General features: G+C 47.4%; 1 protein-coding gene across 1 annotated transcript in view; it reads right to left on the bottom strand.

Moving 5' to 3' along the window:
- Positions 1-25,526, bottom strand: part of DOK1 (docking protein 1) — a 103,778-nt gene that overhangs the window by 64,154 nt on the left and 14,098 nt on the right. Inside the window, exon 3 of the mRNA XM_063925855.1 lies at positions 6,390-6,692. Coding sequence (XP_063781925.1) covers positions 6,390-6,692 — 303 coding nt within the window. The remainder of the gene's footprint in view (positions 1-6,389; positions 6,693-25,526) is intronic.

Here is a 25,526-nt window from a genome sequence, read left to right as displayed (position 1 = left end):
CTCTATATTAGTACCGCTTGGTGACTTATGGGCCCTACTCATTAGACGATGCGCCGCCGAGGTGCCCGACGGCCGATACGGCCGACGAGCGACCCGGCGGCGGGGGGGGGGGGCAGTGACGGGGGGAGTGAAGTTTCTTCACTCCCCCCGTCACCCGGCTGCATTGAAGTGCAGGCAAATATGGACGAGATCGTTCATATCTTTCCAAAAATCGGCCAGTGTGTAGGGCCTATTACCTCTGCCATCTGTCCTGATTCCTGTGTATTCTGCTCACTGGGATAAACAGCTCGTCAGTGCCATGAGTTCCCAGTGTGCTGAGATCACTATGAAGAGCTGCTAACGAGCTGCACCTGTGCTGATTAGCCTCCTGTGTGAATACTGAATTCAGCCAGTCTCTCCATGCTGCGCCTACACAGCAATCATTGTCATTGTACTACACACCTCTCTGAGCCCAGTGGTCACCAGGCACAGCGCTGCGCTCTCAGAGCCTGCGGCCATAACATCTGCACGTGCGCACACCACGCCGGACTTCCCCCCAAAACCAGCTATGGACATCGCCATGACAGTCTCTGTCAGCTGACTGCTCAGGATCCAATTGACAGCTGGATTTCTGTCAGGTGATTCCTTCCTCTAATCAGCTAGAAGCAGGTACAGCTGCAGCACATGGAAGGCGAAGGGGGTGGAATGACAACATAGACACAACCGCATCATTAACTGGGCCCCCGAGCGGAGTGCTAGGAAAGATGGAGGAGGGGGAGCAGACTGAGGGACAAAGTGCCGCAGCGGTCGCACGGCTCGTCCGCCACACTGCTCCAACCAGTTGTGCCACAAGCAAAATGACCAGTGTCCATCCATGGTCTGGGAGCCGAGACAGCGGAGTCACCTGACATGTCCGGGTACCCAGGCTTCATCAGACCTGACACGTCCGGGTACCCGGGCTTCATCAGACCTGACATGTCCGGGTACCCAGGCTTCATCAGACCTGACATGTCCGGGTACCCAGGCTTCATCAGACCTGACATGTCCGGGTACCCGGGCTTCATCAGACCTGACATGTCCGGGTACCCAGGCTTCATCAGACCTGACATGTCCGGGTACCCAGGCTTCATCAGACCTGACATGTCCGGGTACCCAGGCTTCATCAGACCTGACATGTCCGGGTACCCAGGCTTCATCAGACCTGACATGTCCGGGTACCCAGGCTTCATCAGACCTGACATGTCCGGGTACCCAGGCTTCATCAGACCTGACATGTCCGGGTACCCAGGCTTCATCAGACCTGACATGTCCGGGTACCCAGACTTCATCAGACCTGACATGTCCGGGTACCCAGGCTTCATCAGACCTGACATGTCCGGGTACCCAGGCTTCATCAGACCTGACATGTCCGGGTACCCAGGCTTCATCAGACCTGACATGTCCGGGTACCCAGGCTTCATCAGACCTGACATGTCCGGGTACCCAGGCTTCATCAGACCTGACATGTCCGGGTACCCAGGCTTCATCAGACCTGACATGTCCGGGTACCCAGGCTTCATCAGACCTGACATGTCCGGGTACCCGGGCTTCATCAGACCTGACATGTCCGGGTACCCAGGCTTCATCAGACCTGACATGGGCTAGAAATGAGCAGAATGACGTTTCTTTTTCTAGAGGCGTCTGAGGGCTGCAGGTGAGAACAGCAACCGTGTTACACTGTTTATATTTATATATATATATATATATATATATATATATAGTTCTGACCTTTGGCATCACTGTTTGGTATGGCAACTGCACTGCACCGGAGCGGGGCGCATCGGAGCGGGGTACATCGGAGTGGGACGCATCAGAGTGGGACGCATCAGAGTGGGACGCATCGGAGCAGGGCACATCGGAGCAGGGCACATCGGAGCGGGGCACATCGGAGCGGGGCACATCGGAGCGGGGCACATTGGAGCGCACGGTAAGGACAGCAAGTAAAACCACTGGACTGCGGTTGCCACCATTCATGAGCTTTATGGATCTTGGGTTGAAAAGAGAATTAGGAACATTCTACTGGATCCGAGCCACCCTGTCATGATCCAGGTGACACATGTACTTACCTCTCAGGTGTCTCTCCAGACTGTCCGGTTATCGTCTGCGCTGTTTGCGTGCGGCGCCCCCACAGTTGCTCCTGAGGTCACCCGGTACTGCTGATGCTGCGGCCGTGCAGTATGCGCCTCCTGTCCGGGCGGATGTCGCTCTCAGCTCCCTGCGGCCTCCGCCATTACTGTAGGCCACAAGCAAGCTGTTTCCAAACAGACTTTCCCTCCAATATCCAAATATGGGAGCAGCCATGTTTGGTCAGATCACATGAGTCTCTACAGCCAATCCTCTTCAGTCTCCTTCCTAGCTGATTGCTCAGCCAATCACCACTCCCCAGTGGGTATAAGTTTCCTGTGACAGCACTTCCTGGTTGTCAGTGCACCGGGTGTGTAACCCAGTGCTGGGTGTCTCTGCTGTCTGCGGGTGTGCTCTCTGCTCTGCAGTTCCAGGTTACCATCTCCTGTGTGTAACCCAGTGCTGGGTGTCTCTGCTGTCTGCGGGTGTGCTCTCTGCTCTGCAGTTCCAGGTTACCGGCTCCTGTGTGTAACCCAGTGCTGGGTGTCTCTGCTGTCTGCGGGTGTGCTCTCTGCTCTGCAGTTCCAGGTTACCGGCTCCTGTGTGTAACCCAGTGCTGGGTGTCTCTGCTGTCTGCGGGTGTGCTCTCTGCTCTGCAGTTCCAGGTTACCGGCTCCTGTGTGTAACCCAGTGCTGGGTGTCTCTGCTGTCTGCGGGTGTGCTCTCTGCTCTGCAGTTCCAGGTTACAAGCTCCTGTGTGTAACCCAGTGCTGGGTGTCTCTGCTGTCTGCGGGTGTGCTCTCTGCTCTGCAGTTCCAGGTTACAAGCTCCTGTGTGTAACCCAGTGCTGGGTGTCTCTGCTGTCTGCGGGTGTGCTCTCTGCTCTGCAGTTCCAGGTTACCGGCTCCTGTGTGTAACCCAGTGCTGGGTGTCTCTGCTGTCTGCGGGTGTGCTCTCTGCTCTGCAGTTCCAGGTTACCAGCTCCTGTGTGTAACCCAGTGCTGGGTGTCTCTGCTGTCTGCGGGTGTGCTCTCTGCTCTGCAGTTCCAGGTTACCAGCTCCTGTGTGTAACCCAGCGCTGGGTGTCTCTGCTGTCTACGGGTGTGCTCTCTGCTCTGCAGTTCCAGGTTACCAGCTCCTGTGATTCCGTTCACTTACAGAGACCTGCACCAGTTTCCATCCAGCAGTGCTGCCTGACTCAATCGATGTTCCAGCATTGTTCCTGATACCATCGGTGACCCATCATCATTCCCAATACCAACAGTGACCCATCATCAATTCTGGTTGCTTTTGCTATTCCATCATCGATTCCTGTCACCATCGGTGGCCCATCATCGATTACTGTCACCATCGGTGGCCCATCATCGATTACTGTCACCATCGGTGACCCATCATCGATTCCTGTCACCATCGGTGGCCCATCATCGATTCCTGTCACCATCGGTGGCCCATCATCGATTCCTGTCACCATCGGTGGCCCATCATCGATTCCTGTCACCATTGGTGTTCCATAATCGATTCCTCGCCATCAGTGTCTCACCATCGGTTCAGCATCATTGGGAATTCACCATTAACCCTGCACCGCCAGTATCTCCTCTCTGGTCAGTATTGGCTCATTGTTAGCTGTCGGCATCTATAGACTGCCATTACCTGCAATGCCACACCCTCTAACATTTTACACCTAAAAATCGGTACAAATCAGGAAAGGGGGCGTGGCCACGGATAAAGGGGATGTGACCACGCCCCTTTTCCTGTACTTTCAATGGGAAGTTTGGAGAGCCAAAAATCGGTACAGACCATAAAAAAAGGTCCTGTACCTGCCAGCTGAAGGGCATGCCACTGCATCTTCCATGATTGCCACCATATTGATGCATATTATTACCACCAGCATTTATCCGTCTTCTGTGCACTGAGGACTATTACTGACTGTGATACCTATCTGTGCTTCCATTGGGGTAAACTGATTGCTGATATTTGAGTCTACTACCATCTGCCCAGGGCCCTAACTAGGTGTGGGCGGACGGTGCGTGGCACACAGCGCAATAGCCCTGTGGGCGCAACCGTCCGCACCCACCTGCCATCCTCTTTGTATGCACCACCAGCTGCTGGGCTATTACTGCAGGAACCGGAGTGGTGCTATCACTCGGAGGAGCCGTCGCTCGAACTGCAGGGTCCGGAGCGGCAACTGTTAGTATGTCGGAGCCTGGGTCCGCTGCGCACAGTCTTTGGTTGGGTCCCGGCCGGGGTGGGGAGGGTGGTCAGAGAGGGAAAGAGGGGCCGCGCTCTTCCTACTTATATTCCACACACCCACTCAAACATACCCACAGCAGCAACCACTATATGCCCATACCACCGATGCCAGGTAGGAAAAAAAGCAACACAAGTGTAGTACAAGTGGCAAGTGCTTCTGAGCCCCCTCTCTCTCTACACTGGTACTAAGACCAGTCAGTGCATTGCATATACTTTATATAAGGGGCTTTAAATTACATACATTTTATAATAGGGGCTCTGTGTGGTGTAATGTGAATTGGTTCCTTTTGTGGCCACGCCCTTTCCCCATGAATTGTTTTTGGCGTATGCCTGCAGCATGCAATTTTCCTGTTTCGTATATGGGGGGAGGGTGCACCAATTCTCTTTCTGGCACAAGGCACCGATAGGTCTAGTTATGGCACTGTCTGCTGTAATGTGTAAAAGGGGGCACTACCTGGCGTAATGTGTGAAAGGGGGACTCTACCTGGCGTAATGTGTGAAAGGGGGACTCTACCTGGCGTAATGTGTGAAAGGGGGACTCTACCTGGCGTAATGTGTGAAAGGGGGACTCTACCTGGCGTAATGTGTGAAAGGGGGACTCTACCTGGCGTAATGTGTGAAAGGGGGACTCTACCTGGCGTAATGTGTTTATGGGGGACTCTACCTGGCGTAATGTGTGAAAGGGGGACTCTACCTGGCGTAATGTGTGAAAGGGGGACTCTACCCGGCGTAATGTGTGAAAGGGGGACTCTACCCGGCGTAATGTGTGAAAGGGGGACTCTACCCGGCGTAATGTGTGAAAGGGGGACTCTACCTGGCGTAATGTGTGAAAGGGGGACTCTACCCGGCGTAATGTGTGAAAGGGGGACTCTACCCGGCGTAATGTGTGAAAGGGGGACTCTACCCGGCGTAATGTGTAAAAGGGGGACTCTACCTGGCGTAATGTGTAAAAGGGGGACTCTACCCGGCGTAATGTGTAAAAGGGGGACTCTACCCGGCGTAATGTGTAAAAGGGGGACTCTACCCGGCGTAATGTGTAAAAGGGGGACTCTACTCGGCGTAATGTGTAAAATGGAGCTCTGCCCACCGTAATGTGTAAAAGGGTCTGTACCTGGTGTACTGACGCTACTGTGCGGTGGAATTTTAATAATGAAGACTACTGTGCACCGTATTTATGAATTGGTATTATTTTGTGGCCACACCCCTTCCTCATGAAGTTGCGTCCCTATATTTTTGGCACGTGTCTACGACAGGCACTGGCCCTATTTTAAATAAGGAGGGGGGCACCGATGCCATTTCCTGCACACAGCGCTATAATGTCTAGTTACAGCACTGCACCTGCGCTGTGATTGCTTTACCTGCGTGCTTAATAAAAGACTTACCTTCTACACAATCCTCTGTTATTCTGGTCACGCCTTTGGGCGCATGCTCCAAGGGTATCTTACATGTCTAGGAACCCTATCCAGCCATCCTGGATCAACTACACGTCTGCCCCTACGCCTGCGGCTTCTCCAGGTCAGTCTCTGACCTCAGGCGTGACCGACCCTTTTTACATATGTGTATTTTGATACCTCTCAGAAGAGGGTCAGAACACTGAGGGTACGCACGGAGCGTCTGTGGTACGGACGCTGAATGGTGTAAGTGTATTCCCCTCGCTGTGCCGGCATCTTGTATCGCCATCGGCAAACAAGCCTGACAGACGACATTTGTATTCGCAGATTAAGTTTCTGATCAGTCCCTGGCCTCTGCCCATTTCCTGGCCGCTGATATGTGATTGGGGTCTTCCTATCACCCATTCTTCATATGTGATGCTGTGTACCAGAAACATTAGTGTCGGCAGTTTATGGAGTGACCTATGAGGGGCATAACCCTCTACTGCCCCTCCGGTGCCCCCTTCATTCACCATTTCCCAGAACGCTTGCCGTGTCCTCCTGTGCTGTACTACGCCTAGAACGTTAGCATAGAAGTTCCTGCACTGAAGAGCTTACACTCAGTCCTACCGTAAGTGCTGAAGTGCCCTTGTGGCCTCGCTCCCCCCCCTACAGATGTGTACTTACCTGGAAAGCAAGTTCGCTTAGTCTCTGTACCCATTCGTCGCACAAGGCGCGCTCTGCGGATAGGAGCATTGTCTTGTCACTGGTACCAATGATGAAAGCCGCCATGTTTTCCTTGTGCCCGTTCTCTGTTGGCGCAGGTGCCACGTGGATACATTCTGCCAATCGTACAACTTTGCGGTCGGCAGCTCGGCGAGTGTATATTTTCTCTCCAGCCAATGTGCCGTCCTTCCAGTCATAAAACTCCAGCCGCGCCACGCCAAATGGGGAGTCCGGATACAGGAGGACGTAGCAGCGCTTCCACTTCTGCAACGGCACACAGGAGACACAAGAGGGCGACAGAGACATCAGGAACACACAATGTCTAGCATGGGATTACATATGATTTATCCTGACAATGGCTTCCCACCCGCCATAATGCCGCCAGCACACTATTCACACTCTATGGGTGTCGTGGAAATAGTCCCTGTCAGTCGGCATGGAAAGCGTGCAGGAACCCGACGTCAGCATTGTGATCGCAGGGATCCCGAGCGCCGGTCACATGACCGGATCCCATTTACAACAGTAATTAATATTTCCATTAAAGTGCAGATCACAAATCCTCTGATTTATATGTAAACCATCGATTTATTATAGAGAATCGCTCTGCTAACAGCCAGTATCACAGGGGAGCAGCGCTGTGCTGTCAGCAATGCGGGGAATGCTGTTAGTGCGCTGTGCTGTCACAGTGATGCGGGGAATGCTGTTAGTGTGCTGCGTGTCTAGTCACAGTGATATGGGGAATGCTGTTAGTGTGCTGCGTGTCTAGTCACAGTGCTGTGGGCGCCAGACAGGTCTGTGATTGCTTGGCACCACGCGGTGCATTGGGTCACACATGTATAGCGGAAGATTATGGCGGTCATTCCGAGTTGATCGCAGTCAGCAACTTTTAGCTGCTGCTGCGATCACTAGTCCACGCCTATGGGGGAGTGTATTGTAGTTTAGCAGGGTGCGATCAATAGTCCATGCCTATGGGGGAGTGTATTGTAGCTTAGCAGGGTGCGATCAATAGTCCACGCCTATGGGGGAGTGTATTGTAGCTTAGCAGGGTGCGATCAATAGTCCACGCCTATGGGGGAGTGTATTGTAGCTTAGCAGGGTGCGATCAATAGTCCATGCCTATGGGGGAGTGTATTCTAGCTTAGCAGGGTGCGATCAATAGTCCATGCCTATGGGGAGTGTATTTTAGCTTAGCAGGGTGCGATCAATAGTCCATGCCTATGGGGAGTGTATTGTAGCTTAGCAGGGTGCGATCAATAGTCCATGCCTATGGGGAGTGTATTGTTGCTTAGCAGGGTGCGATCAATAGTCCACGCCTATGGGAGAGTGTATTGTAGCTTAGCAGGGTGCGATCAATAGTCCATGCCTATGGGGGAGTGTATTGTAGCTTAGCAGGGTGCGATCAATAGTCCACGCCTATGGGGGAGTGTATTGTAGCTTAGCAGGGTGCGATCAATAGTCCATGCCTATGGGGAGTGTATTTTAGCTTAGCAGGGTGCGATCAATAGTCCACGCCTATGGGAGAGTGTATTGTAGCTTAGCAGGGTGCGATCAATAGTCCATGCCTATGGGGGAGTGTATTTTAGCTTAGCAGGGTGCGATCAATAGTCCATGCCTATGGGGGGGAGTGTATTGTAGCTTAGCAGGGAGCGATCAATAGTCCACGCCTATGGGGAGTGTATTTTAGCTTAGCAGGGTGCGATCAATAGTCCACGCCTATGGGAGAGTGTATTGTAGCTTAGCAGGGTGCGATCAATAGTCCATGCCTATGGGGGAGTGTATTTTAGCTTAGCAGGGTGCGATCAATAGTCCATGCCTATGGGGGAGTGTATTGTAGCTTAGCAGGGTGCGATCAATAGTCCACGCCTATGGGGGAGTGTATTGTAGCTTATCAGGGTGCGATCCCTAGTCCACGCCTATGGGGGAGTGTATTGTAGCTTAGCAGGGTGCGATCAATAGTCCACGCCTATGGGGGAGTGTATTGTAGCTTAGCAGGGTGCGATCAATAGTCCACGCCTATGGGGGAGTGTATTTTAGCTTAGCAGGGTGTGATCAATAGTCCATGCCTATGGGGGAGTGTATTGTAGCTTAGCAGGGTGCGATCAATAGTCCACGCCTATGGGGGAGTGTATTGTAGCTTAGCAGGGTGCGATCAATAGTCCATGCCTATGGGGGAGTGTATTGTAGCTTAGCAGGGCAGCCCTGGACATACTTACCCTGTGCGACGATCTCTGGGATGCTGGGCCCGGCTTTGTCGTCAGACATCCGCCCTCTGTTCTGCTGGACACGCCTGCGTTTTACTCACCACTCCCCGAAAACGGCTCCAAACGGTCCGGATCCGCCCTGCCACGCCTCCTTCCTGTCATTCTTCTTAGTGGTAGCCGCTGCGACCGCTTCCTTCGGTAGCCACGACGTAACCTGGCGACCCCTGTCGCCGGGTAACGTCACGCACTGATCCCGCCGCGCATGTGCATTCCGCACCTGTTCGCACCGCAGCGAAAAACCGCTACGTGCGGACGGGTCGGAATGACCCCTAATGTTATATAGAAGTCAGAGGATTTTATTACATGTAAGATTAATGTATCACCGGGAACACGTCAGCACCACGTATGTGCAATCTGCATATCTGCATATATCACCGGGAACACGTCAGCACCACGTATGTGCAATCTGCATATCTGCATATATCACCGGGAACACGTCATCACCACGTATGTGCAATCTGCAGGCATCACCGGGAACACGTCAGCACTACGTATGTGCAATCTGCATATCTGCATATATCACCGGGAACACGTCAGCACCACGTATGTGCAATCTGCAGGCATCACCGGGAACACGTCAGCACTACGTATGTGCAATCTGCATATCTGCATATATCACCGGGAACACGTCAGCACCACGTATGTGCAATCTGCAGGCATCACCGGGAACACGTCAGCACCACGTATGTGCATTCTGCAGGCATCACCGGGAACACGTCAGCACCACGTATGTGCAATCTGCAGGCATCACCGGGAACACGTCAGCACCACGTATGTGCAATCTGCAGGCATCACCGGGAACACGTCAGCACCACGTATGTACAATCTGCAGGCATCACCGGGAACACGTCAACACCACGTATGTGCAATCTGCAGGCATCACCGGGAACACGTCAGCACCACGTATGTGCAATCTGCAGGCATCACCGGGAACACGTCAGCACCACGTTTGTGCAATCTGCAGGCATCACCGGGAACACGTCAGCACCACGTTTGTGCAATCTGCAGGCATCACCGGGAACACGTCAGCACCACGTATGTGCAGTCTGCAGGCATCACCGGGAACACGTCAGCACCACGTATGTGCAGTCTGCAGGCATCACCGGGAACACGTCAGCACCACGTATGTGCAATCTGCAGGCATTACCAGAAGCTATTGCTGGTGTATAATCAGCTGCGGGAAGTAACGGTGACATCACAAGGGCAGACGCATAGGAGAACATAGAGGAGTGGAGACGCGGCTCATGTGATGACCACACACACTCACCTCAGCCGCGCTCAGTGTAGTAACGAGCTAATGACGTCCTCCTAGTGGCTAACCAAAGTTTCCATGTGGCTGATTATTCTACAGCGACAGAGCCAGCAGCCTACATCATATAGGCGAGTGGGCGGCAGCGTCATAGCGCCGACAGGAAACAGAACGCGCAGGGCCCGAGTATTTATAGATAAATGGGCGGCGGATTCATAACCCCGCACCTATTAATATATAGATTCTGCCCTTATAGCGCTGACACTCACACTCGCGATTACTCGCAGCGCTACGGAGGACTAGATCCCATTCTACTTATACCGAGACCGCTGTGTGATGTCATCATGACGGTATCTAGGGTAGATCGTCCTCTGCGCATTGTGCGTTATTCCTGCGTACTGGCGACAACATTGCAAAGCCACTAATGTGTTACTCGCCGATCGCTGCCCCTGATACAGGCTGCCATGTAAGGGGCCGCGCTGATCCGATGAAACGTGATTTACTTCATTATAAAACGCAGTGTATGAGCTGACGCGTCGTCAGAGCATCAGTCACCTGCACAGCGCTGAATAAAGAGCAAGCCGACGCGTCGTTACAGCATCATTCACCTGCACAGCGCCAGATGAGGAACGTGCCGCCGCGTCGTTACAGCATCAGTCACCTGCACAGCACTGGATAAAGAGCGAGCCGACGCGTCATTACAGCATCAGTCACCTGCACAGCGCCGGATAAAGAGTGAGCCGACGCGTCGTTACAGCATCAGTCACCTGCACAGCGCCGGATAAGGAGCGAGCCGACGCGTCGTTACAGCATCAGTCACCTGCACAGCTCTGGATGAGGAGCAAGCAGACGCGTCGTTAGCGCACCAGTCACCTGCACAGCGCTGGATAAAGAGCGAGCCGACGCATCGTTAGCGCACCAGTCACCTGCACAGCGCCGGATAAGGAGCGAGCCGACGCGTCGTTACATCATCAATCACCTGCACAGCGCCGGATAAGGAGCGGTTATTTCCCTGTACCAGATTCTCAGCTCACGTTCAGAGGGCGGTATTCATATGATATATCACACCCAATCCCCGTTATCGCGCCCATAGTAATCAGGATCTGTACCACGCCCGTCAGCAGAAACAGAACGGGTGTGGAAGGGGGTGAAAATAATTGAATACCACCCAGAAAATTATGAAGATGGAATGAGTGTAACCGCATTTACCGCAACGCGGAGCGCTCTGTATACATAGTAACATTTCATTATCGTTCCGTAAGATATTGCGTAAATGCCGGAGGATGTGCATAACGCCGCCCGCCTCCGTCCATACCACCTCCTCCCTACATACCACCGCCCGCCTCCATACCACCTCCTCCCTGCATACCACCTGCCTCTTCCCTCCATACCACCACCTGTCTCCATACCACCTCCTCCCTGCATACCACCTGCCTCCATACCGCCTCCTCCCTGCATACCACCTCCTCCCTACATACCACCGCCCGCCTCCATACCACCTCCTCCCTGCATACCACCTGCCTCCATACCGCCTCTTCCCTCCATACCACCACCTGTCTCCATACCACCTCCTCCCTGCATACCACCACCCGCCTCCATACCGCCTCCTCCCTGCATACCACCTCCCGCCTCAATACCACCTGCCTCCATACCGCCTCTTCCCTCCATACCACCACCTGCCTCCATACTACCTCCCGCCTCCATACCGCCGCCCGCCTCCATTCCACCTCCTCCCTCCATGCCGCCAGCCTCAATACCACCTCCCACCTCCATACTGCCGCCATAGCACCTCCCTACCGCCCCCCCCCAATACCACCTCCTCCCTGCATACCACCACCCGCCTCCATACCACCTCCTCCCTGCATACCACCACCCGCCTCCATACCACCTCCTCCCTGCATACCACCACCCGCCTCCATACCACCTCCTCCCTGCATACCACCACCCGCCTCCATACCACCTGCCTCCATACTACCTCCTCCCTGCATACCACCTCCTCCCTGCATACCACCTCCTCCCTGCATACCACCTCCTCCCTGCATACCACCTCCATACCACCTCCTGCCTCCATACCACCTCCTGCCTCCATACCACCTCCTCCCTGCATACCATCTCCTCCCTGCATACCATCTCCTGCCTCCATATCACCTCCTGCCTCCATATCACCTCCTCCCTGCATACCACCTCCTGCCTCCATACCACCTCCTGCCTCCATACCACCTCCTGCCTGCATATCGCCTCCTCCCTGCATACCACCACCTGCCTCCATACCACCTCCCCCGCTTTCTCCCTGCATACCGCCGCCCACCTCCATACCGCCACCTGCCTGCATACCACCTCCTGCCTCCATACCACCTCTTCCCTGCATACCACCTCCTGCCTCCATACCACCTCCTGCCTCCATACCACCTCCTCCCTGCATACCGCCAACCGCCTCCATACCACCTCCTCCCTGCATACCACCACCCGCCTCCATACCACCTCCTCCCTGCATACCACCTCCTGCCTCCATACCATCTCCTCCCTGCATACCGCCACCCGCCTCCATACCACCTCCTCCCTGCATACCACCACCCGCCTCCATACCACCTCCTCCCTGCATACCACCACCCGCCTCCATACCACCTCCTCCCTGCATACCACCACCCGCCTCCATATCACCTCCTCCCTGCATACCACCACCCGCCTCCATACCACCTCCTCCCTGCATACCACCACCGCCTCCATACCACCTCCTCCCTGCATACCACCACCCGCCTCCATACCACCTGCCTCCATACTACCTCCTCCCTGCATACCACCTCCTCCCTGCATACCACCTCCTGCCTCCATACCACCTCCATACCACCTTCTGCCTCCATACCTCCTCCCTGCATACCACCTCCTCCCTGCATACCATCTCCTGCCTCCATACCACCTCCTGCCTCCATACCACCTCCTTCCTGCATACCACCTCCTCCCTGCATACCATCTCCTGCCTCCATATCACCTCCTGCCTCCATATCACCTCCTGCCTCCATACCACCTCCTGCCTGCATATCGCCTCCTCCCTGCATACCACCACCTGCCTCCATACCACCTCCCCCGCTTTCTCCCTGCATACCGCCGCCCACCTCCATACCGCCACCTGCCTGCATACCACCTCCTGCCTCCATACCACCTCTTCCCTGCATACCACCTCCTGCCTCCATACCACCTCCTGCCTCCATACCACCTCCTCCCTGCATACCGCCAACCGCCTCCATACCACCTCCTCCCTGCATACCACCACCCGCCTCCATACCACCTCCTCCCTGCATACCACCACCCGCCTCCATACCACCTCCTCCCTGCATACTACCACCCGCCTCCATACCACCTCCTCCCTGCATACCACCACCCGCCTCCATACCACCTCCTCCCTGCATACCACCTCCTCCCTGCATACCACCTCCTCCCTGCATACCACCTCCTGCCTCCATACCACCTCCTGCCTCCATATCGCCTCCTGCCTCCATATCACCTCCTGCCTCCATATCACCTCCTCCCTGCATACCACCTCCTCCCTGCATACCACCTCCTGCCTCCATACCACCTCCTGCCTCCATACCACCTCCTGCCTGCATATCGCCTCCTCCCTGCATACCACCACCTGCCTCCATACCACCTCCCCCGCTTTCTCCCTGCATACCGCCGCCCACCTCCATACCGCCACCTGCCTGCATACCGCCACCTGCCTCCATACCACCTCTTCCCTGCATACCACCTCCTGCCTCCATACCACCTCCTGCCTCCATACCACCTCCTCCCTGCATACCACCTCCTCCCTGCATACCATCTCCTGCCTCCATATCACCTCCTGCCTCCATATCACCTCCTCCCTGCATACCACCTCCTGCCTCCATACCACCTCCTGCCTCCATACCACCTCCTGCCTGCATATAGCCACCTGCCTCCATACCACCTCCCCCGCTTTCTCCCTGCATACCGCCGCCCACCTCCATACCGCCACCTGCCTGCATACCACCTCCTGCCTCCATACCACCTCTTCCCTGCATACCACCTCCTCCCTGCATACCGCCAACCGCCTCCATACCACCTCCTCCCTGCATACCACCACCCGCCTCCATACCACCTCCTCCCTGCATACCACCGCCCGCCTCCATACCACCTCCTTCCTGCATTTGCATTGCGATCGCATCTGTGACGGCAGGCTTACTCAGGCTTGCCGCCACAGTGTGGCTTGCGGGGCCAAGGAAACTGCGTACGCAATGCGGTACTCCCGGAAACAGGGGGTGACGCCACCATTTCCCCAGCACTGCCCGCCCCCGTCCCTCCTCGTATCAGTCAGGCAGATGTGTGATTGCAGGACCTGCACGTACGCAGTTCTCCACCACCCTTACTGACTCAGCGTCTGTGTATACAGATATACTGGGGGGTGGTAGTCATGTGACCGCCTGTCAGCTGACCGACAGTCACATGACCTCCTCCGTGAGCCCGACGGCTCACTATCCCGATGGTCGGCATGCCGACCAACAGGGACTATTTCCACTCGTGGGTGTCCACGACACCCATAGAGTGGGAATAGAACCCGTGGCTTGCTGCACTCGCCCCTCCCCGCCGGGATCAGGAGACCGCCGGTCACCAGTACTACACCCATACTGGGAATACTGTATATGATTTACACTCCGACACATTATAACATTACACATTCCCTTACTGCACGCAGAACCCCTGATAGTAACCGGACGCAGGACAGACGCACAGGAGACGTTTTCTTATCACGATTTCTCTCTCTACTATTTATTACATCATTACTTTGCTGCTTGTTCTTACAGATATTGGAATAATTTGTTGTATAAAAGTGATGTGTTATCAGTGCGTTATTTACACACATCTGTTCTCTTCTCCTAAGAGTTACCTAGTGCTATAGACACTCTCCTCTTTCCTTACTGTCCGTGTGTAGCGCTGCTGTGATGGCGGTGTGTAGCGCTGATGGCGGTGTGTAGCGCTGCTGCGATGGCGGTGTGTAGTGCTGCTGTGGTGTGTAGCGCTGCTGTGGTGTGTAGCGCTGCTGCGATGGCGGTGTGTAGTGCTGCTGTGGTGTGTAGCGCTGCTGGGATGGCGGTGTGTAGTGCTGCTGCGATGGCGGTGTGTAGTGCTGCTGTGGTGTGTAGCGCTGCTGGGATGGCGGTGTGTAGCGCTGCTGGGATGGCGGTGTGTATAAATTAAATGTAATTAATATAAATTATACAGGTTGTATACATTTGTCTTTTTTTCAACCTCAACAACTATGTAACTATGTAACAGGTCACCAGTCACCAGTATATATAGTATATGTAGTATACAGGTCAGCAGTATATATATAGTATGTGTAGTATACAGGTCACCAGTATATATAGTATGTGTAGTATACAGGTCACCAGTATATATAGTATGTGTAGTATACAGGTCACCAGTATATATAGTATATGTAGTATACAGGTCACCAGTATATATAGTATATGTAGTATACAGGTCACCAGTATATATAGTATATGTAGTATATGTGGTATACAGGTCACCAGTCACCAGTATATATAGTATATGTAGTATACAGGTCAGCAGTATATATATATAATATGTGTAGTATACAGGTCACCAGTATATATAGTATATGTAGTATACAGGTCAGCAGTCACCAGTACAGTATATATAGTATATGTAGTATACAGGTCAGCAGTATATATATATATATATATATATATAGTATATGTAGTATACAGGTCACCAGTATATATAGTATATGTAGTATACAGGTCAGCAGTATACATATAGTATATGTAGTATACAGGTCACCAGTATATATAGTATGTGTAGTATACAGGTCACCAGTATATATAGTATGTGTAGTATACAGGTCACCAGTATATATAGTATGTGTAGTATACAGGTCACCAGTATATATAGTATGTGTAGTATACAGGTCACCAGTATATATAGTATGTGTAGTATACAGGTCACCAGTATATATAGTATGTGTAGTATACAGGTCACCAGTATATATAGTATGTGTAGTATACAGGTCACCAGTATATATAGTATGTGTAGTATACAGGTCACCAGTATATATAGTATATGTAGTATACAGGTCACCAGTATATATAGTATATGTAGTATACAGGTCACCAGTATATATAGTATATGTAGTATATGTAGTATACAGGTCACCAGTCACCAGTATATATAGTATATGTAGTATACAGGTCAGCAGTAAATATAGTATATGTAGTATACAGGTCACCAGTAAATATAGTATATGTAGTATACAGGTCACCAGTAAATATAGTATATGTAGTATACAGGTCACCAGTATATATAGTATGTGTAGTATACAGGTCACCAGTAAATATAGTATATGTAGTATACAGGTCACCAGTATATATAGTATGTGTAGTATACAGGTCACCAGTATATATAGTATACAGGTCACCAGTAAATATAGTATATGTAGTATACAGGTCACCAGTATATATAGTATGTGTAGTATACAGGTCACCAGTATATATAGTATGTGTAGTATACAGGTCACCAGTATATATAGTATACAGGTCACCAGTAAATATAGTATATGTAGTATACAGGTCACCAGTAAATATAATATATGTAGTATACAGGTCACCAGTATATATAGTATGTGTAGTATACAGGTCACCAGTATATATAGTATATGTAGTATACAGGTCACCAGTATATATAGTATATGTAGTATACAGGTCACCAGTATATATAGTATATGTAGTATACAGGTCACCAGTATATATAGTATATGTAGTATACAGGTCACCAGTATATATAGTATGTGTAGTATACAGGTCACCAGTATATATAGTATACAGGTCACCAGTATGTGTAGTATACAGGTCACCAGTATATATAGTATATGTAGTATACAGGTCACCAGTATATATAGTATGTGTAGTATACAGGTCACCAGTATATATAGTATATGTAGTATAAAGGTCACCAGTATATATAGTATATGTAGTATACAGGTCACCAGTATATATAGTGTGTGTAGTATACAGGTCACCAGTATATATAGTATATGTAGTATACAGGCACCAGTATATATAGTATATGTAGTATACAGGTCACCAGTATATATAGCATATGTAGTATACAGGTCACCAGTATATATAGTATGTGTAGTATACAGGTCACCAGTATATATAGTATGTGTAGTATACAGGTCACCAGTATATACAGTATATGTAGTATACAGGTCACTAGTATATATAGTATGTGTAGTATACAGGTCACCAGTATATATAGTATGTGTAGTATACAGGTCACCTGTATATATAGTATGTGTAGTATACAGGTCACCTGTATATATAGTATGTGTAGTATACAGGTCACCAGTATATATAGTATGTGTAGTATACAGGTCACCAGTATATATAGTATGTGTAGTATACAGGTCACCAGTATTTATAGTATGCGTAGTATACAGGTCACCACTATATATAGTATGTGTAGTATACAGGTCACCACTATATATAGTATGTGTAGTATACAGGTCACCACTATATATAGTATGTGTAGTATACAGGTCACCACTATATATAGTATGTGTAGTATACAGGTCACCACTATATATAGTATGTGTAGTATACAGGTCACCACTATATATAGTATGTGTAGTATACAGGTCACCACTATATATAGTATGTGTAGTATACAGGTCACCACTATATATAGTATGTATAGTATACAGGTCACCACTATATATAGTATGTGTAGTATACAGGTCACCACTATATATAGTATGTGTAGTTTACAGGTCACCAGTATATATAGTATATGTAGTATACAGGTCACCAGTATATATAGTATATGTAGTATACAGGTCACCAGTATATATAGTATATGTAGTATATAGGTCACCAGTATATGTAGTATATGTAGTATACAGGTCACCAGTATATATAGTATATAGGTCACCAGTATATATAGTATATGTAGTATATAGGTCACCAGTATATGTAGTATATGTAGTATAAAGGTCACCAGTATATATAGTATATGTAGTATACAGGTCACCAGTATATATAGTATATAGGTCACCAGTATTTATAGTATATGTAGTATATAGGTCACCAGTATATGTAGTATATAGATCACCAGTATATATAGTATATGTAGTATACAGGTCACCAGCATACACAGTTGTGCTCATAAGTTTACATACCCTAGCAGAATGTGTGATTTTCTGGCCATTTATCAGAGAATATGAATGATAACTCGCAAACGTTTCTGTCACTCATGGTTAGTGGTTGGGTGAAGCCATTTATTGTAAAACAACTGTGTTTACTCTTTTTACATCATAATGACAATAGAAACTACCCAAATGACCCTGATCAAAAGTTTACATACCCCAGTTCTTAATACCGTGTGTGGCCAAAGAGACCCCCCAGACCACGTGCACAATGGCGGCCGCAGCACTGAAGAGGAAACCCTCAGTGCCCGGCGCCACATTCAAGGACACTGGGCGCTTGGCACCATCTTGAAATGTATTGGGCGCTAGGCGCCGTGTGTTTTAATACTGTATTTTTAAGTGTGCCGCGGTCCCGGACCTCTCCTGCGACCGCAGCAGTGAGGGAGCCCCCGGCGCGCTGACCTGTGTATGCACGCCGGGGGAGAAGGGAGAGGCGCTGTGTGTGTGCTGAGGTCCGGGAGCTCAGCGCTAGGGAGAAAGGGAGAGGCGCTGTGTGTGTGCTGAGGTCCGGGAGCTCAGCGCTAGGGAGAAAGGGAGAGGCGCTGTGTGTGTGCTGAGGTCCGGGAGCTCAGCGCTAGGGAGAAAGGGAGAGGCGCTGTGTGTGTGCTGAGGTCCGGGAGCTCAGTGCTAGGGAGAAAGGGAGAGCCGCTGCAGCCGGGAGATCTGCTCCCGCTGCAGAGCTCAGAGATACTGCCGCTGGGGGCCACGAACTCTGCTCCCAGCGCCTCAGCCCACCGGAGGTGGCCAGCCGCGGCAGCCGGGATGAACATCCCGGGCTGCTAGGCGGCAGGGGGGGTGTGCCGCAGCCCGGATCACCGCCAGACGCTGCGGCGAGGCCACAGAGTTCAGCTCCGCACACAGGGGACCGGGCTAGCTGGCTCCCTAGCGGCGGGGGTGAGAAGGATGGCGAGTGCTGGGGTGTGGGAGCTACGCTCGAGGCACCTCAGCGCTACAAGAAGGGGGGGTGCACCACAGCCTCGGAACCGGAGCCTGCGGTGAGGCAACAGGGTTCTGCCACTCTGGGGGACGGAGGGCAGCAGCGGGGTATGTAAAAGTTAGCCCCTGCTGCAGCCAGCTCCCCCAGCCCTCGGCAGTGCTGCTAGCTCCAAGTGTGCCAGCTGCCCCTGGGGAGAGCCCAGCGCTGAGCATGTGGTATATACAGTGTGATAGGTGACCAGTATATAGAATGTGGTATATGCAGTATGATAGGTGACCAGTATATAGAGTGTAGTATATACAGTGTGATAGGTGACCAGTATATAGAATGTGGTATATGCAGTGTGATAGGTGACCAGTATATAGAGTGTAGTATATACAGTGTGATAGGTGACCAGTATATAGAATGTGGTATATGCAGTATGATAGGTGACAGTATATAGAATGTGGTATATACAGTGTGATAGGTAACCAGTATATAGAATGTGGTATATGCAGTGTGATAGGTGACAGTATATAGAATGTGGTATATACAGTATGATAGGTGACAGTATATAGAGTGTGGTATATGCAGTATGATAGGTGACCAGTATATAGAATGTGGTATATGCAGTATGATAGGTGACCAGTATATAGAATGTGGTATATGTAGTATGATAGGTGACCAGTATATAGAATGTGGTGTATACAGTGTGATAGGTGACCAGTATATAGAGTGTGGTATATGCAGTGTGATAGGTGACCAGTATATAGAATGTGGTATATGCAGTGTGATAGGTGACAGTATATAGAATGTGGTATATACAGTGTGATAGGTGACCAGTATATAGAGTGTGGTATATGCAGTATGATAGGTGACCAGTATATAGAATGTGGTATATGCAGTATGATAGGTGACCAGTATATAGAATGTGGTATATACAGTATGATAGGTGACCAGTATATAGAATGTAGCATATACAGTGTGATAGGTGACAATATATAGAATGTGGTATATGCAGTGTGATAGGTAACCAGTATATAGAATGTGGTATATACAGTGTGATAGGTAACCAGTATATAGAATGTGGTATATACAGTATGATAGGTGACCAGTATATAGAATGTGGTATATACAGTATGATAGGTGACCAATATATAGAATGTGGTATATGCAGTGTGATAGGTGACCAGTATATAGAATGTGGTATATACAGTGTGATAGGTGACCAGTATATAGAATGTGGTATATACAGTGTGATAGGTAACCAGTATATATAATGTGGTATAAACAGTATGATAGGTGACAGTATATAGAATGTGGTATATATAGTGTGATAGGAGACCAGTATATATAATGTGGTATATGCAGTATGATAGGTGACCAGTATATAGAATGTGGTATATACAGTGTGATAGGTAACCAGTATATAGAATGTGGTATATACAGTGTGATAGGTAACCAGTATATAGAATGTGGTATATACAGTGTGATAGGTGACCAGTATATAGAATGTGGTATATACAGTGTGATAGGTAACCAATATATAGAATGTGGTATATGCAGTGTGATAGGTAACCAGTATATAGAATGTGGTATATACAGTGTGATAGGTGACCAGTATATAGAATGTGGTATATACAGTGTGATAGGTAACCAGTATATATAATGTGGTATAAACAGTATGATAGGTGATAGGTGACAGTATATAGAATGTGGTATATACAGTGTGATAGGTGACCAGTATATAGAATGTGGTATATATAGTGTGATAGGAGACCAGTATATATAATGTGGTATATACAGTATGATAGGTGACCAATATATAGAATGTGGTATATGCAGTGTGATAGGTGACCAGTATATAGAATGTGGTATATACAGTGTGATAGGTGACCAGTATATAGAATGTGGTATATACAGTGTGATAGGTAACCAGTATATATAATGTGGTATAAACAGTATGATAGGTGACAGTATATAGAATGTGGTATATACAGTGTGATAGGTGACCAGTATATAGAATGTGGTATATATAGTGTGATAGGTAACCAGTATATATAATGTGGTATATGCAGTATGATAGGTGACCAGTATATAGAATGTGGTATATACAGTGTGATAGGTAACCAGTATATAGAATGTGGTATATACAGTGTGATAGGTAACCAGTATATAGAATGTGGTATATACAGTGTGATAGGTGACCAGTATATAGAATGTGGTATATACAGTGTGATAGGTAACCAATATATAGAATGTGGTATATGCAGTGTGATAGGTAACCAGTATATAGAATGTGGTATATACAGTGTGATAGGTGACCAGTATATAGAATGTGGTATATACAGTGTGATAGGTAACCAGTATATATAATGTGGTATAAACAGTATGATAGGTGATAGGTGACAGTATATAGAATGTGGTATATACAGTGTGATAGGTGACCAGTATATAGAATGTGGTATATATAGTGTGATAGGAGACCAGTATATATAATGTGGTATATGCAGTATGATAGGTGACCAGTATATAGAATGTGGTATATACAGTGTGATAGGTAACCAGTATATAGAATGTGGTATATACAGTGTGATAGGTAACCAGTATATAGAATGTGGTATATACAGTGTGATAGGTGACCAGTATATAGAATGTGGTATATACAGTGTGATAGGTAACCAATATATAGAATGTGGTATATGCAGTGTGATAGGTAACCAGTATATAGAATGTGTTATATACAGTGTGATAGGTAACCAGTATATAGAATGTGGTATATACAGTGTGATAGGTGACCAGTATATAGAATGTGGTGTATACAGTATGATAGGTGACAGTATATAGAAAGTGGTATATGCAGTGTGATAGGTGACCAGTATATAGAATGTGGTATATACAGTGTGATAGGTGACCAGTATAAAGAATGTGGTATATGCAGTATGATAGGAGACAGTATATAGAATGTGGTATATACAGTGTGATAGGTGACCAGTATATAGAATGTGGTATATACAGTGTGATAGGTGACAGTATATAGAATGTGGTATATACAGTGTGATAGGTGACCACTATATAGAATGTGGTATATACAGTGTGATAGGTGACCAGTATAAAGAATGTGGTATATACAGTATGATAGGTGACCAGTATATAGAATGTGGTATATGCAGTTTGATAGGTGACCAGTATATAGAATGTGGTATATACAGTGTGATAGGTGACCAGTATATAGAATGTGGTATATACAGTATGATAGGTGACCACTATATAGAATGTGGTATATACAGTATGATAGGTGACAGTATATAGAATGTGGTATATACAGTATGATAGGTGACCAGTATATAGAATGTGGTATATACAGTATGATAGGTGACCAGTATATAGAATTTGGTATATACAGTATGATAGGTGACCGGTATATAGAATATGGTATACACAGTGTGATAGGTAACCAGTATATAGAATGTGGTAGATACAGTATGATAGGTGACAGTATATAGAATGTGGTATATACAGTATGATAGGTGACCAGTATATAGAATGTGGTATATACAGTGTGATAGGTAACCAGTATATAGAATGTGGTATATACAGTATGATAGGTGATAGGTGACAGTATATAGAATGTGGTAAATACAGTATGATAGGTGATAGGTAACCAGTATATAGAATGTGGTATATACAGTATGATAGGTGACCAGTATATAGAATGTGGTATATACAGTGTGATAGGTGACCAGTATATAGAATGTGGTATATACAGTATGATAGGTGACCAGTATATAGAATGTGGTATATGCAGTATGATAGGTGACAGTATATAGAATGTGGTATATACAGTGTGATAGGTGACAGTATATAGAATGTGGTATATACAGTGTGATAGGTAACCGTATATAGAATGTGGTGTATACAGTGCGATAGGTAACCAGTATATAGAATGTGGTATATACAGTGTGATAGGTGACCGTATATAGAATGTGGTATATACAGTATGATAGGTGACCAGTATATAGAATGTGGTATATACAGTATGATAGGTAACCAGTATATAGAATGTGGTATATACAGTATGATAGCTGAAATGTAACCAGTATATAGAATGTGGTATATACAGTGTGATAGGTAACCATTATATAGAATGTGGTATATACAGTATGATAGGTGACAATATATAGAATGTGGTATATACAGTGTGATAGGCGACAGTATATAGAATGTGGTATATACAGTGTGATAGGTGACCAGTATATAGAATGTGGTATATACAGTATGATAGGTGACCAGTATATAGAATGTGGTATATACAGTATGATAGGTAACCAGTATATAGAATGTGGTATATACAGTATGATAGCTGAAATGTAACCAGTATATAGAATGTGGTATATACAGTGTGATAGGTAACCATTATATAGAATGTGGTATATACAGTATGATAGGTGACAATATATAGAATGTGGTATATACAGTGTGATAGGCGACAGTATATAGAATGTGGTATATACAGTGTGATAGGTGACCAGTATATAGAATGTGGTATATACAGTATGATGGGTGACCAGTATATAGAATGTGGTATATACAGTGTGATAGGTGACCAGTATAAAGAACGTGGTATATACAGTATGGTAGGTGACCAGTATATAGAATGTGGTATATACAGTATGATAGGTGACCAGTATATAGAATGTGGTATATACAGTATGATAGGTGACCAGTATATAGAATGTGGTATATACAGTATGATAGGTATCTAGTATATAGAATGTGGTATATACATTGTGATAGGAGACAGTATATAGAATGTGGTATATACAGTATGGTAGGTGACCAGTATATAGAATGTGGTATATGTAGTATGATAGGTGACCAGTATATAGAATGTGGTGTATACAGTGTGATAGGTGACCAGTATATAGAGTGTGGTATATGCAGTGTGATAGGTGACCAGTATATAGAATGTGGTATATGCAGTGTGATAGGTGACAGTATATAGAATGTGGTATATACAGTGTGATAGGTGACCAGTATATAGAGTGTGGTATATGCAGTATGATAGGTGACCAGTATATAGAATGTGGTATATGCAGTATGATAGGTGACCAGTATATAGAATGTGGTATATACAGTATGATAGGTGACCAGTATATAGAATGTAGCATATACAGTGTGATAGGTGACAATATATAGAATGTGGTATATGCAGTGTGATAGGTAACCAGTATATAGAATGTGGTATATACAGTGTGATAGGTAACCAGTATATAGAATGTGGTATATACAGTATGATAGGTGACCAGTATATAGAATGTGGTATATACAGTATGATAGGTGACCAATATATAGAATGTGGTATATGCAGTGTGATAGGTGACCAGTATATAGAATGTGGTATATACAGTGTGATAGGTGACCAGTATATAGAATGTGGTATATACAGTGTGATAGGTAACCAGTATATATAATGTGGTATAAACAGTATGATAGGTGACAGTATATAGAATGTGGTATATATAGTGTGATAGGAGACCAGTATATATAATGTGGTATATGCAGTATGATAGGTGACCAGTATATAGAATGTGGTATATACAGTGTGATAGGTAACCAGTATATAGAATGTGGTATATACAGTGTGATAGGTAACCAGTATATAGAATGTGGTATATACAGTGTGATAGGTGACCAGTATATAGAATGTGGTATATACAGTGTGATAAGTAACCAATATATAGAATGTGGTATATGCAGTGTGATAGGTAACCAGTATATAGAATGTGGTATATACAGTGTGATAGGTGACCAGTATATAGAATGTGGTATATACAGTGTGATAGGTAACCAGTATATATAATGTGGTATAAACAGTATGATAGGTGATAGGTGACAGTATATAGAATGTGGTATATACAGTGTGATAGGTGACCAGTATATAGAATGTGGTATATATAGTGTGATAGGAGACCAGTATATATAATGTGGTATATACAGTATGATAGGTGACCAATATATAGAATGTGGTATATGCAGTGTGATAGGTGACCAGTATATAGAATGTGGTATATACAGTGTGATAGGTGACCAGTATATAGAATGTGGTATATACAGTGTGATAGGTAACCAGTATATATAATGTGGTATAAACAGTATGATAGGTGACAGTATATAGAATGTGGTATATACAGTGTGATAGGTGACCAGTATATAGAATGTGGTATATATAGTGTGATAGGTAACCAGTATATATAATGTGGTATATGCAGTATGATAGGTGACCAGTATATAGAATGTGGTATATACAGTGTGATAGGTAACCAGTATATAGAATGTGGTATATACAGTGTGATAGGTAACCAGTATATAGAATGTGGTATATACAGTGTGATAGGTGACCAGTATATAGAATGTGGTATATACAGTGTGA

Source organism: Pseudophryne corroboree, chromosome 1, assembly GCF_028390025.1.
Source record: "Pseudophryne corroboree isolate aPseCor3 chromosome 1, aPseCor3.hap2, whole genome shotgun sequence".
Classification (NCBI taxonomy): domain Eukaryota; kingdom Metazoa; phylum Chordata; class Amphibia; order Anura; family Myobatrachidae; genus Pseudophryne; species Pseudophryne corroboree.
Note: the sequence above shows the minus strand (reverse complement) of the source record. Positions and strands in the feature narration are given on the sequence as shown.